This window comes from Rhinopithecus bieti, unplaced genomic scaffold (assembly GCF_001698545.2).
Source record: "Rhinopithecus bieti isolate Rb0 unplaced genomic scaffold, ASM169854v2 scaffold_11508, whole genome shotgun sequence".
NCBI lineage: Eukaryota > Metazoa > Chordata > Mammalia > Primates > Cercopithecidae > Rhinopithecus > Rhinopithecus bieti.
Window position 1 is genome coordinate 629657 of NW_016806932.1, and position 17426 is coordinate 647082.

The 17426-nt window shown below is 40.0% G+C and overlaps 1 protein-coding gene across 10 annotated transcripts in view; it reads right to left on the reverse strand.

Annotated features, from left to right (window-relative positions):
* The window catches only part of ARMC2 (armadillo repeat containing 2), a 129534-nt gene extending 116122 nt beyond the window's left edge, over positions 1-13412 (reverse strand). For 2 of the 10 annotated variants that reach the window (XM_017878740.1, XM_017878734.1), the window contains exons 1-3: positions 13028-13131; positions 7345-7605; positions 3583-3655 (exon numbers count right to left, since the gene is read on the reverse strand). In XM_017878740.1, coding sequence (XP_017734229.1) covers positions 3583-3655; positions 7345-7605; positions 13028-13077 — 384 coding nt within the window. In that variant the 5' untranslated portion in view covers positions 13078-13131. The other 8 variants (XM_017878735.1, XM_017878738.1, XM_017878739.1 and 5 more) reach the window with 8 other exon arrangements.
* Positions 13413-17426: the final 4014 nt, after the last annotated feature.

A 17426-nucleotide genomic window follows, 5' to 3' on the forward strand; every position in this document is an offset into this window, starting at 1 on the left:
ATGAGATTTTTTTTTTTTAAGGGAAGGGTAGACCCAAACTGAGTGAGTCCTCAAAAAACTACAGTAATATTAAAAGCAATTTATAGGAGTCAAACTACAGAATCATAGAATAAAAAGCCACTCTTTATTCTACAAAAAGGTAGAGCCACTGAGCTGCCGAACTGGGACCTCAGGCTGTAGCTGGCTCAAAACCCAAGTGGTTCCCAAGATTGTAGACACTAACAAGCCATGTGTCAACAGTAAGTGGCAAATTATTTCTTGCAATATTGGTTCATGCTTGCTATCTTGGGATCTTATTTCTGTCATCTGCAATATATGAACAAGTATAATCTTTCTCACAGAGGCATTCTGATAAACACTTTAAAAATGTAAGATACATTTTGAGGCAATTGGGGTCATTTGGACATGGACTGTACATTAAATGATATTACTGAGTAATGCTAATTTTCTGAGCTATGATGATGGTATTGTGGCTATGTAGGAGACTGTCCTTGTTCATATGAGATGCACACTTAAATTTTTGTGGATGAAATATCACAATGTCTGCAACTTACTTTCAAATAGTTCATTCAAAACAAACATTCATACAAGCACATGCGTGTGCACACACACATATACTCACACACACACACACACACAGAGTAACAGAAATTGAGAAGCGCTTGACTAACATACCAATCTCATACAAGCCTAGGGAAGTGGTATCACCAAGTACTTCTGGTAGCAGAGGTAGAAGGGGAGGAATGGCTAAAGTTAGGAGGATTGGCTGAAATTCTGTGTAATTCCATCCTTCCCAGCTTCATGCAGTCAGGCTACTGAACTCAGAAGAAGATGGGTTTATTCTCTAAAGAAGGTAAAACAGAGGGTCTTCGTTAACTGAGGTCAATAAGTAAGGGTACTAACAATAAGTACCCTTATTGTTGAGTGTCAGAGTACTTATTATAAACATGGATGTTAACTGAATGTTTATAACCTAAATGCTGGGCATTCCCACCTTCTTCCTGCACCTGGAAGCTAGCAACCAGACTTTAACATCCAGGAAACAGTGTGCAAGATACTTCTTTACAGAGAATATGACTAGCCCGTAAGAAAAGTCCTAAAGATACTGCCACTGGGGTGTCATCAACAACACAGCCCAGCCAGATCCCCCTAACTATAGGTGTGGGTAGATACCACCTATAGGTTGACCAACCCAATCCACACGCCACTACTCTTTTTTGCTTTTTTTTGAGACAGAGTCTCACTCTGTCACCCAGGCTGGAGTTCAGTGGTGCGAACTCAGCTCATTGCAAGCTCCGCCCACAGGTTCACACCATTCTCCTGCCTCAGCCTTCCGAGTAGCTGGGACTACAGGCACCCGCCAACACGCCTGGCTATTTTTTGTATTTTTAGTAGAGACTGGGTTTCACCGTGTTGGCCAGGATGGTCTCGATCTCCTGATCTTGTGATCCGCCCTCCTCGGCCTCCCAAAGTGCTGGGATTATAGGTGTGAGCCACTGTGCCCAGCCGCCACTACTCTTGAGAGCAGCCAAACAAACAGCATGAGGCATCAGAGAAAGCCTCTAGTATAAAAAGCAGAGACAAAAATGCAACAGAGACTATAAAGGGGAAAAACTTAATTAAAAAATCAAAACTATCACTAATATACTCAGATAACATGCTGCACCCATGAAATAAGAACAGACTACTATATAAAGAGATAATGTAGAGGGGAAAATCTTTTGAAAATTAAAATATGATAGCAGAAATTTAAAAAACTCAATAAAGGGATCAGAACACAGTCTCTTCCACAAAAAGATGTGAAACAGAAAAGAGAAAAAATAAGAAAACTGAAGTGTCAGTCCAGAAAGTCCTACATCTTTTTTTTTTTCAGATGGAGTTTCACTCTTGTCGCCTAGGCTAGATTGCAATGGCGCAATCTCAGTTCACTGCAACCTCCATCTCCTGAGTTCAAGCAATTCTCTTGTCTCAGCCTCCCAAGTGGCTGGGATTACAGGCACACACCACCATGCCCAGCTAATTTTGTATTTTTAGTAGAGACAGTTTCGGCATGTTGGTCACTATGGTCTCGAACTCCTGATCCCAGGTGATCGGCCTGCCTAGGCCCACCAAAGCGCTGGGATTATAGGCATGAGCCACCACACCTGGCCCAGGAAGTCCTCTATCTGAATAATAAATTCCAGAAAAGCAAAAGAACGAAAAGTGGGTAAGACACTATGATGATATTAAATATTCAATTAATATCCATGTTTACTGAAAGGCATGAGATTCCACATTGAAAGGGCCCTTCATGTGCCCAGCATGATTGATAAAAATAGACACACAAAGGACCATTGTCATTAAATTTCAGAACACTAGAAACAAAGAGAAACATCCTACAAACTTCCAGAGAGGAAAAAACAGGAATCAAAGTTTCAAATAATTTACTTCCCATGTACCCTTTCTCAAGAAACTATGGGAGGGAATGCTCTACCAAATCCACAGAAAATCAAGAAAGAGGACTTGAGACACAGGAACCAGGAAAAAGCCAGCACAAGAAAGAGAAGCCACCTCCCCAGGAGGATGGTGAGGGGCATCCCAGGAGAGCTGTGCTCAGGGAAAGTGGTTGGGCAGGTCGTGTGAAGAGTTCTCCAAGGAGGTAAATCCATAGAATGCCTCATGTGCCTGAACATAAAAGGAGATTAAGACCACTGGGGATGAGTTTGGGGTTGAAATTTGAAATACTAATAACACAAAACTTAAAAAGTAAGGCAATTATTAATGCCAGGGAAAACAAAAAGTGGTGCAGGAAAGGAGAATTTATCATTAATTCAAAGCTCAACTATGAACAGGTTTATGTAATCATAGTCAGAGAAAACAGATCTAACCAAAGTTTTATATCTATATGGGAGTAATAATGGGGATAGAAAAGGTGAACACATTATGATAAGAGGCAAAAAGACAGACAGAAACAAAATCTTCATCTTCCTTAGAAGTCATTAGATAATTCCTCAAGCTCATAAGTCAGAAAGCAGCAAGACAGTGTGGCATTGGGAAGTCTGGATGTAAATCCTAAAAGGATGTGTCAAAAGAGCTTAAAGTGAAAGCCACTGAGAGGGGAACAATGAAGAATAAGGGGACAGGAGATCACTGGATTTTTGTTACTTTTTTTGTAATAAATCTTTGACTACATATATTTATATGTAAATGTGTATATATAAAGAGACTACATATAAATATATGATTTTATACATGTATAAGATATATAACTTTAAATTATACATATTTTGTATATACAACTTAAGAAAATATGTATGTATAACTAAGAAAGCAAAATACTGTGAAATATTGCTTACCAAGTTATTATATATTTTAAAATTCTTCTTTATTATCAAACTATAGGTAAATTATAGAAGTATTTAATTAGATATTACCCATTACATTTGAACAATATAAAAGAATCTGCTTTCATATTAAATTATTAGTCTATTTAGGTGTACATGATAATTATCATAGCATATATAAATACTGATTCCAAGTATTTTTGGCCAATTTCATTTCACAACTTAATATAAAGTACTGGTGATTATATAAAGTACTCACCAGCTCTAGTGGACTAAGACGTGTGCCAGAGATAGGCCTGGAATCAGATGACTCAAAACTGGATGCATGGAGGCTAGCATAAAAGATGGTGCAGAGAGTTAGTTTGTGAAGAATTATTTCTTTATTTATAGTATATATTAGTTAACTCTAGCTACAAGCAAGTAAAAGGATGCGATGCATAAGCCTTCAGGAAAAACATTTTTTAATGTTATTGTACTTAAAACAGTTTATTAAGAAGTCTTTTGATTACATTTAGGAAGTTTGAAAAATACTGAATAATGAAAAGAATAAGTGTATAGAGGAATTTTTTAAAAAGCTTTGTTCACATCACTTCAGAAAGCTGGTATGGGACAACTGCTAGTAACCATTTCATTCCAAAGTAACTTCCTGAACCAGTGTTTGGAATCACTTCTAGGAATCTTGAACAAAACTGAAACTTAAAAAGACAACTACCTTGAAAATCAATCAATGTAATCTATCACACCACAAGCTAAAGAAGATAACAGAAAATACAAGCTAAAGAAGACACATATTAGCAGATATAGAAAAGGCATGTGGCAAAATCCAACACTCATAATAAAAATTCTTAGCAAACTAGGAATAGAAGAAAACTTCTAAGAATATCTACAAGAAACCTACAGCTAACATCATATTTATGGTAAGAAAGAGTTTTCCCACTAAGATGACGAAGAAAGCAAGGATGTCCCCTCTTACTATTGCTTTTCAGTATCATACAGAACACCCCTGCTAATGCAATAAGATAAGAAAAAGAAATTAAAAGCATACAGATTGGGAAGGAAGAAATAAAACTCTTTGTTTGCAGATAACAGGATTATCTATGTAGAAAATCCTAAAGAACTGACAAAACCTCCTGGAACTAATAAGTGATTATAGTACGGTTGCAAGATACAAGGTTGGAAACTGAAATGAAAACATATTATCATTTAAATTAGCACTCCAAAAATTAAATACTTATAAATCTAACAAGATATGGATAAAATCCAGATGAGGAAAGCTACAAAACTCAGTGAAAGAAATCAAAAAACTAAGAAAATGGAGAGATCTTCCATTTTCATGGCTAGGAAGACTCAATGTTGTCAATATGTCAGTTCTTCCCAACTTGATCTATAGATTCAATGCAATCTCCATGAAAATCCTGGCAAGTCATTTTGTAGATATCGACAAACTGATTCTAAAGTTTCTATGGAGAGACAAAAGACCCAGAATAGCCAACACAATGTTGAACAAGAAGAACAAATTTAAAGGACTGACACTCCCTGACTTTAAGACATATTATAAAGCTACAATAATAAAGACAGTATAGCACTGGTGAAAGAATAAACAAATAGATCAATGGAACAGAATAGAGGGCCCAGAAGTAGACTGACATAAATACAGTCAACTGATCTTTGACAAAGGAGCAAAGGCAATACCATGGAGAAAACATAGCTTTTTCAAAAAATGGTGCTGGGCTCTTTCACGGAGGTGGAGGCTCCATGCATTCAAGATCCACCTTCACTCATAACCCATTGCCATAGCCAAAGAAGACACTGCTGCTGGAGGTGCAGTGGATGTTTATACTGCTTTAAAAGAGGTGCTGAAGACCACTCTCATCCAGGACAGCCTAGCACATGGAATTTGCAAAGCTGTCAAAGCCTCAGACAAGAGCCAAGCCCATCTTTGTTGCTTCTATCTAACTGTGATGAGCCTGTCTATGTCAACTTGATGGAGGCCCTTTGAGCTGAACACCAAATCAACCTAACTAAGGTTGATGACAAGAAACTAGGGTAATGGGTAGGTTTCTCTAAAACTGACAGGGAGGGAAACCCCATAAAATGGCTGGTTGTAGTTGTATGGTAGGACTATGGAAAAGAGTCTCAAGCCAAGGATGTTATCAAAGAGTACTTCAAATGCAAGAAATTGACAAGTAAAACCTTGGCTCATATTCCTAAAAAACAAACAAACAAACAAACAAAAAAAACAGTGCTAGGACAACTAGACATCAACCATCTACGTGCAAAACAAAAACAAAACACAAACCTAACACCCTTCACAAAAATTAACTCAAAATGGGTCATAGACCTAAATGTAAAACACAAAACTATAAAATCCCTAAAACATAACACAGGACAAAGTCTAGAAAACCTTGGGTATTCCGGTGACTTTTAATATACAACACCAAAAGCAAGATCCATGAAAGAAATTGATAAGCTTGACTTCATTAAAATTAAAATTTTCTGCTCTGCAAAAGACAACATCAAGAGAAGAAGAAAAGCCGCAGAGCAGGAGAAAACATTTGCAAAAGACATGTAAGATAACGAACTGTTATGCAAAATACACAAATAATTCTTAAAATTCAACAAGAACACAAACAACCCATTTAAAAAATGGGCCACAGACCTTAACAGACACCTGACCAAAGAATACACACATATGTAAAATAAATATATAAAAAGATGCTCCACATCATATGTCCAGGGAAAGTAAATCAGAACAATGAGATACCACTACACACGCATTAGAATGGCCAAAATCTAGAACGCTGACAATGCCAATGCTGGCAAGGATGTGAGGAACAGGAACTCTCATTCATTGCTGGTGAGAATGCAAAATGATACAGCCCCTTTGGAAGACAGCTTGGCAGTTTCTTACAAAGCTAAACACAATCTTCCCATAAGATCCAGCAATCATGCTCCTTGGTATTTACCCAAAGGAGTTGAAAACTTCAACAGGTGTGGTGGCTCATGCCTGTAATCCCAGCACTTTGGGAGGCCAAGGTGGGCGGATCACGAGGTCAGGAGATTGAGACCATCCAGGCTAACATGGTGAAACCCCGTCTCTACTAAAAATACAAAAAAAAAATTAGCTTGGCATGGTGGTGAGCACCTATAGTCCCAGGTACTTGGGAGACTGAGGCAGGAGAATGGCATGAACCCGGGAGGCAGAGCTTGCAGTGAGCCGAGATCACACCACTGCACTCCAGCCTGGGCAACAGAGCAAGACTCCGTCTCAAAAAAGAAAACTTATGTTCACACAGAAACTTACACATGGATGTTTATAGCAGCTTTATTTGTAATTGCCAAAACTTGGAAGCAAATGAGATGTCCTTCAGTAGATGAATGGATAAACTGTTGTATAACCAGACAATCAAATATTATTCAGCACTAAAAAGAAATGAGCTATTCAAGCCATGATAAATCGTGGAGGAAACTTAAATGCATATTACTAAGTCAAAGAAGCCAATCTGAAAAGCTGACATACTACATAATCCAACTATATGGCGTTCTGGCAAAGGCAAAACTGTGGAGACAGTAAAAAGATCAGTGGTTGCTAGGGGGTGGGGGAAGGAAGTGAAAAATAAGCAGAGTGAAGAATTTGTAGGGCAGTGAAACTGCTCTGCATAATATTATAATAGTGGTTACGTGTCATCAGAAATTTGTCCAAACACATAAAATGTACAATACCAAGAGTGAACCCTAATGTGAACTACAGCCTTTGAATGATAATGGTGTGTCAAAGTATGTTCGTCGATTGTAACCAATGTACCACCCTGGTGGGGGATGGTGATAATGAGATGCTGTGGATGTGTCGTAGTAGGGGGTACATGGGAAATCTCTGTAGCTTCCACTCAATTTTGCTGTGAACCTAACACTGTTCTAAAAAATAAGTCTATTTTTAAAAACTATCCATAAGTAGAATTAAGGGAAAGTATAACCTGGTGCTTAAATATCTGAGTGAACATGAATGCGAAATACCATATACCTGAAGGAGGAAGGAGGTCTATTTTCTGATGTTCTTGAGGATGCAGGTCCGAATAGTTTTCTTTGGGCTTCCTGTGGTGTAAATGGTCTTTGGGTTCTAACTGTTCTTAATGCATTTCGTGCTTCACTTATGATTTCTGCACTGGTCTTCCGCTTGGACACTGAAGGTCGATAAAATGGATCCAGTTTTCCTAACATTTTATCATCTGGAGACAGCATCCTTCCTTTGAAAGTAAAATATTCTTCAGATAGACACCACGCCCTGCAAATACATGGTACAAAACCATTAATTATTTTATCCAGGACTTTATAAAATGAATGCTTAAGCCTATCCATATACTAAATCATTCCTCTATATTAAGCTTTAAAATCTGAATGAATTTTAATTAAAATCCACCAAGCAGTCAGAAGGTTAGGATCTGAGAACAACTCTCAAAATGTAGAGAGGAAAATTTCCTCAAAATATAACAACTGAGGAAAAAGATGTGCAGGGAAGAAACCCAGGATGAAAGCTAAACCCAGAGAGAAAGACTAATCATGAAAGAAGACAGAATAGGAAGAGCGAATCATCTCATCGTCTTCAGCCTACAAAAAACACTGAGGGTTCCGTTAAAATGTTTACAGTTTCCTTTTCTTCCCCACTGCCCTCCACACTATGTGATACTATAAGGTTAAATTTTAGACAGAAATGTTGTATTTCTAAAGGACACTTGATTTTGCAACAAACCTGAGAGAATGGTTCAGCCCCACATTTGTCCATGATACAACTGAATGAATTGATCCAACTCACCTATAATTTGAGGTAGTGACCTAAGTAAATAAATACCAAATATCAATACCAACTGATCCTTTCCCAACACCCCTTTCTGAAACAGTTAAAGTCATTACAAGGGCCATGAGAATGCAGATCCTTCTCAAACGTTGGTGTGTTCCATGGAGACAAATCTAAACTTTAAAATAGGACAGATTTTTAAAACGTAATTCTAATGAGTACATGGCATTAGGTGTTTCTTAAAAAAGAACTTGAACCCCATAAAATGCCATATCTCTAGAGAGACAGAGGTCTACATGGATTTTCCACCTATTTCAGCTGCCCAATTTTAGAATAACTTCTGCAAAACAGAAAACTGCTTTGTGACATATTCCCCAGGAAACTAAAAATATTCCATTTCTATAAGTAGAATTAACAGGTGATTCCTTAGACAAAAAAGATTTACTATATTATGATTCTAAACATTGTTACATAACAACAGACAACAAGGACATTTGTTTAGCTCTGCACAGGCCCCAACCCAAGAGTTTCTGATGAAAACTATAAACGATATGTCATACTTTTCATATGGAAATGCCAGGTGTTGAGTTAAAATAGTAAAAAAATTACTTGATAAGCAATGCTATTTTAGGAATTTTTGATACAGGATTTTGAATTTAAGCACAGTCTCTACAATTATGTTCATTAATATAACTATCAAAAACGATGAGGGGCCTAGTACATTTTATTTCTAATACTTTTGAAATGATTGGCTTTCACTTTAAAATATTCAATGATAATTATTTAAAATATATACACAATTTTTTATACCTACATATATGTATATTATTTTTGGATGCATAATACAAATTCAGTCCCATAACATCTAACTTAAGCGGCCATGACAGGTTTGTTGGTCTGTTTCTAAAAGACCTACTGCAGTAAGAAATTATGCCACTAAGTGAGAAGAGGTTTCTGTACAATAAACAGGCTTCTTCCAGAGCCTAAATCAGGTTTGCCACCCCTTTGGCCTCACATGGCACTAATTAGTCTAACAATGTCCAAAAGTAATCTGGCAAATCTAATAAAGATTAGAGAAAGTTCTGTGGGGAGTAATAACGGACTCTCACTCCTGACCTAAGATTCTCTCTGGCTAGGAGTATAGTTTTGTATTAAAAACTATACTCTTTCAGAGAGTGATGAAGCAGGAACATTCACTCAGGTCAAATTCCAAAAATTCTGTGAATTACCTGGGGCATACAGGAATTTAGACTGACCAAATACTATACTGACAGAAACAATGTAGCTACAGGGCTGAAAATATTTTGTCTATAATTTTACCAAAATTCTAACACAACTTTCTCTATCCTTGTTCTTCTCTTTTTCCACCAAATCTCACTTTAACAATTATATTGTGAGAAACTTGTACAATAATGTAAAATCTGCACAATATGTTATGATCATATGTTAATATTCACTAAATCAATCATGGAAATATTTAATAATACATGTGAACTGACTTAGAAGAATTAGAAGTGGGGCTGTGGGGGGAGGACTTTTAAATTGTTATTTGTTAAACTACAAATTATTATAGATGGTTTTTGCCAACTTGAAGAATTAATCACTCATGACCTGAAAGCTTATCTACTTAAAGTATACCTGAACCACAACACAATAGTCCTACAGAAATTCTAACTTTACAAAATTTTCCTGCCAAGTCGAGCAAATCCATTCAGCCAGTAGTATTGATTAACTGTTTCCTAAGAGGAACACAAAACCATCTTCACTCTCAAGCAAGAACCACTAATGTGAGATAAACATTTACTTTAACACCAAGCATTGTGCTAAGTACTCTTGACTGCATTATCTCAATTAACCCCACAACAATTTTGCAATGTGGACAGAGTTTTTTTTAAAAAATAACTAGAGATGAGGTCTCGCTATGTTGTCCAGGCTGGTCTCAAACTTCTGGGCTCAAGCTATTCTCCTCGGCTTCTCAAAGTGCTGGGATTACAGGTGTGAGCCACCATGTAATCTATGGTCTGGACAGCGTCTTAAGCAATAGAAAAAAAGCTATGATACATGCCCACAGATAATATTCAAACTCCTACCCACTAGATGGGGTGGTAGGTGGGGCACTTAGAGGCATTGGGGCTGCAACTATTTACCCACTCACATAGAGACCCCAATATTTTCCCAACAGGAACAGCCTTCTTGGTATGTACCAGCTGAGTATTTACCCTGCTTATACTCAAATGATTTAAATACAAGGTGGAAACTGATGGCAGCAATAAAAAAAGAAAAATAGAGACAAATTATTTATGTGATCACAAAGGAAGAAGAGATTTCTGATTGGGGGAAGACATCAGGTAGACTTCCTGGAAGAGGTGTTGTTTGAGCTAGGTTGTGAAAAAAAGGGCTGAATTTGAGCAAGTGGCAGTGGCTGGCACTGGAGCTGGAGTAGAGAAGGAAGTTCCAACAAAGTCAGCAAGTGAGCCAATGCAAAGCATCAAGACATACAGGGTGTGTGTGGACAAGGGGAACTCTGAAAATGGTGATTGGGGCTGAACCGACTAAATTAAATGGCGAGAATTTAAAAGTTGATGAGCAGATCAAATACAACATTTTGAGGGATGATGTGATCTGGCAGAGATGGGCAGGAAGGAAAGGAAGGCAAAGATCAGAAGTAGTGAAATCGGACAGTTTTTATGTAATCACCCAGCTAACTCTCTAAGGTCATTTCCTCAAGGAAGCTTTCCTGAACATGCCTCTCCCACCCTGCTAACCTGAGTTAAGGGCCCCTCCTCCAGACTCCACAAAGGCCCCCAGCTGGTCTCTGCTACTCCACCCTCCCACTGTGTTAGAATTGCCTGTGCATGTGGTATTGGCCCGAGACTCTCCGCCCCAACCCTCCACGTGAGGCACAGTTGAAGGTCAACACTTACATAATCACTAGACTCCATTTTTAAATATAGACTTGAGCTAAGACATTTTCAGATGAAGGCTGCATCGTTTCTCTAACTGGAGATATTTGTTACAGTGAATTATGAAATCTGGACCTTATTTCAAATCTGTCTTGATGTTATGTGGTCAGATGAGTTCAGATTTAGCCTCCTTTCCCTGACTTGTCTTTATTTCAAGTTGCCTGCACAGAGTAGGACTCAATGTTGTGATGAATGAGTGAAGTATGGAAAGCCTGAGATACAGGAGTCAAGGTGAAGCAGAGGTTAGAGGAGAGACGAGAACAAGTGAGGTGCACTGAGAACAGAATTAAAAACTGAGAACAGAATTAACAGGATTTGGCATCCATGATTCCAGGAAGAGGCCAGAAACAACGCCAGGTATGCAAACCTAGGGGAGCCAGAGGGCAAGGAGCCTTTAAAAAGAAACAGGAGAAGCAGACTTCAAGAGGAAAGAAGAAAGAGGTTGAGTTCTGTCTTGCATCACACTATCCTGAGTCTGTGGTATCCACAGGACCTCTAGAGGGTGAACACCACCAGCAGTAGGAAATTTGAAAGTGAAGACTTTTTTTTCAACAAGATATTTCTTACTGGTCTGGGGGAAAGTTCAGAGTCATAATTTACAGAAGTTTGTAACTAATTATAAAGACCTGTCTTTACCGTTGCTGCTAATAGCCACTGGAACCAGAGCCTTCTTGCTAAATGCAACACTGCACTACCAGGATGTCTGCAACAGGGGAAAAGCAGGCCAGTTTCACAGTCTTCCCTGCAAATAAACACTCAGGACCCTTCCGTAACTCTGAATCATTTTTGTATTAATATGAGCATCCAAAGAGGCAGTGGTTAAGTGCTTAGATGCTGGAGTAAGGGTTTAAATGCTGACAATTCACAGCCATGTGACCTTGGGCAATGCCTCTAATATCTCTAAGCATCAGTTTCCTCATCTGTAAAAGGTGCATGGTAATAATTGCCTCATAGGATTGTTTGAAGAATTAAATGATATAATACATGTAAAGTGCGTTAGACGGTGCTTAAAAAATGTTAACATTTTTTAATACGGCCCTTAAAATGTTAACAATGTTAACAGACGTTAACAATTATTGCCCAAGTGCTACATGATAAAAGGATACAGCAAACTCATTTCCACGAATGAAAAACTGCATTTTAAAAAAGAAACTGCAAAAGAGAGAATGACGTTTGTTCAGTGTTTCTATACATAAAGTTTATTATTATTATTATACTTTAAGTTCTATGGTACATGGACACAACGTACAGGTTTGATACATAGGTATACATGTGCCATGTTGGTTTGCTGCACCCATCAACTCATTTACATTAGGTATTTCTCCTTTAAAACGGCGGGTAGGTGGTGCTTGCCTTTATGAAAACAGATAATTTTTATTAAGCATTTTATTGAATATCAGCGATGCCAAATTAACATCAACAACTAACCAGAATCCCATCGATTAAGAAACCAGGACAAAAATAATAAATGGTGCTTGCTTTTCAACCAAGTTAAAGTATAATAATTATAAATCAGGGTGGGACATAAGATCTGTTGTGTTACTTGTGGGAATGGATCACAAAAGGCATTATGTATACACTCCATGATTTTAACGTATGTTAAATATTGTTACACATACATTTTTATTTATTGAGGCCCTGTTGCCTGAAAGTGCCCAGATATAAACTGTATGACTCTGGCCCGGTCACCGCCTGCCTAGACAAAGCCCCTTAGTCTACCACTCTCATTCAACAAATATTACTGGGCTTCTATTAACCACCACGCACTTGGCTAAGTGCTACAGTACATAAATAAAGACAACCGCTCCGGACCCCTGACAACATGCACAGGGCACTCATCGCCTCTCTACCCTATCCGAGGACACACAGGCAGAAGACTGCAAGAGGGATCCCCGGTGAGCCGCAGGGGAGACCTCACCACCCACGCAGACAGCGGGTCCCCTACCCACGGCAGTGCCCGCTCTTCCACGGTCCCGGCCAGGGCAGAGCGCAGCAGCATCCTCACCCCGCCCGGCCACCCTCCCACTTCACCCGGACGCCAGCGTCTCCATAGTAACCGTACACAAACTACCTCCCGCCGCCGCCGCCCGGGCAGCCAGACTGCGGGGCCAGGCCGCTGCAGGGCGGGTGGAGCCGGCCGGGGAACGAGCTTGGCGAGGGCGCAGGGAAGGAGGCTTCCGGCCTGACCCAAAGCACCTGTGATGAGCGCTTGAGATAGCAGCGGCTGCGGGGTTCAGCTCATCCTCCGGCTCTCTCCGGGCAGCGGCCAGGGAAGCGGCGCTGGCGCTGGCGGGGTAGCCCCAGGTCGCCGCTCGGCCACTGGGCCTGCGCGGGTCCCGCCAACGCATGCGTAGAAGCTCCGAGGCGTGGCGACGGCCGGAGCGGGTGGGAGGAGCCTGGAGAGGGCTGGAGGCCGGGAGGTCAGAGCAGAGCCGGCATCATGGGCAGGTGTCCGCTTTTAAATTAGCAATTTGCCGAGCCACATCTGTTGCTCCCCTATCGGATCCCAGCGCATCTGTTAAATAACAACAGGCAGGCCGGAAGCTTAATGCTTGCGGGTAAGAAGGATTTACTGGCTCAGGTTAGGGCTCTGTATAACTTGGAGCCGCTTGCTGAGCCTGTTTCCTCCGATGTCAAGTGGCAGGAAATATTAATAATAGTACCTATGGAGGTCTTGGGCTGTTATGAAGGTTGCATGAGAAAATAGATGTAAAGAGCTATGCACGTGGCAATCAACGACTATTAAACTGTTGGCTGTTATTAAGCCCTTGCATTTGTAGAGCACTTCAGAGTTCCCAGAGTATGCACGTAATCGTACCTTCTGAATCTGAGGAGGCAGCCTGGCGTCCCCATCCACAGGAGAGAAACTGGGGGCCTGAGGTGTAGTGATCAGGAGAAGGAGATTCCAGTCTAGGTCCCCCGTGGCCAATCGTTTTTTGTTCGTGATCACAGTTGAACGGCAAAAGCACTCCATTTATGTGTTTCTAGTTTAAATTCCCTTCTCTCCTATTAGACCATTTAGCAACACTTTACGGTGTTAAATACAAGTGAGATCATAAGCACTCTCCATTCAGGTTTGCACCACGTTTTATAAATATGGGGATTTTCCAGCTGAAGTGCTATTTGTCATCAACATTGGAAAAATGCCACTTCCTTTGGTGCTAAGCATCTTGTAAAGAAGAACTAAATTGAAAATATTTTTGAACACATACCATGTGTAAGGCATCGTTCCAGGTAGGAAATGATGCTAACCTGAACTAAAGGAACGTAAATATTCTTCAAAATACTCAGGAGGATTTCAAACATAACAGAAAATAAGTACCTATTCATTGATTGGATAATTTTAGGACCCGAAACAAAATATTTTGTGTTCTTCAGGATTAAAGTATTTTCCAGTGACTCAACATGACATATCAACAATTCCCATTTACTGGTCAGTGGACTCCATTGTGAAATGGACCATTGCCCGTTTTAAATAAAACTATGTGTTTTGAATTCACAGCTTGTGAGACGTGATACAATGCCACTTTATTCTGGTCTCTCGCTATCATTTTAAATTTTATTCAGTGCTGGTTATCTTCTCCTGTCCCTGGATGGGAAGAAATTTGGGGGTAAAGCCCTGGATTTTTCTCCTCATTCTTAGATAACTGACAGTCCTGTCATAACTAAATCTCAACCACAGCTTCATTTCAAAACTATAATGTTGGGTGCAAGATTTAAACAAATGCATCAAACTTCACAGAAAGTAAGTCTTCCTCCCCATTCCAGCCCCGGTTTAAGCTCTCTAGCTGGCCTTCCCTGAAGGGGTGCACTAGGCTTAGGCTTGCCCCCCACCCGCCCCCCTATTCACTAGAGGTTGTTTAAGACCCAGGTTGAATCAAACTGGCAGTGAGGAGAAGGAGGTGAAGGAAGGAGATGGAGCATTTCTTCCTGTAGTTGAGCAGCTTCAAGCTTGGTGTGCTGGCCTGTGGTTAAAGCAGCTCATGTAGGTCTTTCCTGATCCTTTGGAGTCTCCCACTGATGGGGACCTCCCTCCTGGGGGCTCCTGAAAATCCTAAAAACACAGGGTTTATTCCAGCTTTCAGTGCCCCTTTAGAGAGGTCCCAAGGGAAAACCCACACATCTGTTACCCTAGTGATTCTGAGAGCTCAGGCCTGTCTGGGTGCAGCCCCTTCCAGGCTGCCATAGGCGGGAGCTTTAGCTTACCCAAGAGTGAGTCAGGCTCCAGTTCTCCAGGCCACGTAACTACAGTCTCTGGCAGTCCCAGGCCCCTGGGGAAGCCCCTCTCGCTGGCTTGAGATGAAGGCATAGCACCCCACACTCCTTTCTCCAAGGAAGTTTTCCCACACATCTTCCCTTTCCACTCTCTGACCCTTTATTTTTAGCTTCAGCCTGGGTGAGGGGTTGAGGGGGTCTTAGGTTTCTTTGTAACCTGCCCTACGGAGACTCTGCCTCACCTCACTTGGAACTGATGATTACATAATTACCATCTCAGTGGAAACATCAGCCTAAAAACCTCTGGTACAGCCAATTACTAGCTGTGGTCTTACACCTTAGGATCTTGGTCTAAAATAGACCGTAAGCAAGCTACTGGAACCTGATGCTACCCAACTCAGCTGGCCAGGAAATATCTGCTGGGCAAATTAGAACAATTGAAAAGAATGACATGGGTAGAATTAGAGGAAGCAGTTATTTGAACCAATGAAGCTCCCCAGCTTACCTCACTGCAGGACACTATATGAGAAAATACTTCGGCTGTCACAGCAGTGGCATATTATACTGACCTGGCTGTTTCTCCACTGTTACCTGATGGCTATTTTACAGAGTTTTACATCGGTTTTGTAAGTGGCATTGCTTTAGAAACAAAACTGTTGACATGTTTCATATACTTTAGAGAGATTAAAGAGGAAGACAAAGTATTATAAGTATCTGACATTTATAAAGCACTTTATAGTTTCCAAATTGCTTTTATTTGGGACACTTCGTTTCTTTTGTCTAATTTGGAGTTTATTAGAAGCCTGGAAAGTAGGTATCTGAATTTGAGATGGAAGAAAACTGAGGTTCAGGGAGGTGAACTAGTCGGCCCACAGGCACACAGCTAGTAAAAGGACCCGAGATCTGGGGATCTTGATGCCCAAGTTCAGTACACCATGCTGCTATTATACATGCATTTTGTCCCCAGCATGGAAAGGTACTTTGTAGGCTACTGAAGCTGTCAAGCTGTGCTCTTTATTTCCTCCTCTCACTTATCCCAGAGTATTTGCTGCGTGGGGCTATAGGGATCAAGAGGAACTTAAGAATCTTTACATTCACTTGAAAATGCCTTCTGAATTTCTGGATTTTGAATTAAAGCAAGAATTATATAGGCAGGAGATTGGGTAATGATACAGTTTTATGCAGTCTCAGATGCAAAAATTGCAACAGAATGATGAACTCATAGATGCTTTTTATACAGACTGTACTAGTAGATTTTATAGTTTATATCATAGTTTCTATCACATACACCTCTTATTTAATATCTATAGCTCATCCTAATTTATCTATTAGATATATTTTTGAAAAGATACATGTTAAATAAATACTTAATACTTCTTTAATGGTTCAACAATTCACCACTCCCTTCTCCCCGCCCCCTTACCTCCCACCCCCCGCCCCCACTCCCCCAGCTGATTTTTATGGACCTACAACTGAGCTGTGACTCACAGGGGGAAAAAATACGTCTGGCATGGAATGAAAATTGCCGATTTAGAATTCTAATATTCACTTCAAGACACTTTCTGCTTTTGTCAGTATAGAATCTTGGTGCTTTAATTATATATATCACACAATATAGTGTGAGGAGTTCATCAAATGGACAGCCTATGCAATCTTTGCATACAAATTTAAAGGCACAAATACATTAAAATGCAACTTGCTGGAAATTTATAATTCAATGAAAATTAACTAACTTCATGGAACTGGATAGACATGAGACTGTGGAATTGTCCTAAAACTTATCAGCTAAAATGTCTATATAAATCCTGTCTTTATTGGGGCTCAGCTGTGACCTGTGCACCTAAGTATTACTTTACCTTTAAGTACACTATCCCGTATCACCCCTGCCACCCCAGGCCACGTGCTCCACCAAGCTGCCAAGTTGTTGACAGGATTGCTAATTAATAAGGGTCCATTTAATTACCAGTAGATTACAGAGTCTCTAAGGACCCTGCATTTCACTGGAAGGGAGGAGGTTCTAGTTTTCAGGGAGTGTGTCAGTGTCAGTAGGATTGTAACTATGAATTACTTCATCCTGAACAACTCTTGGATGTTAAAAGAGACCAACTGAGACCATCAGAAACCCAATATTAT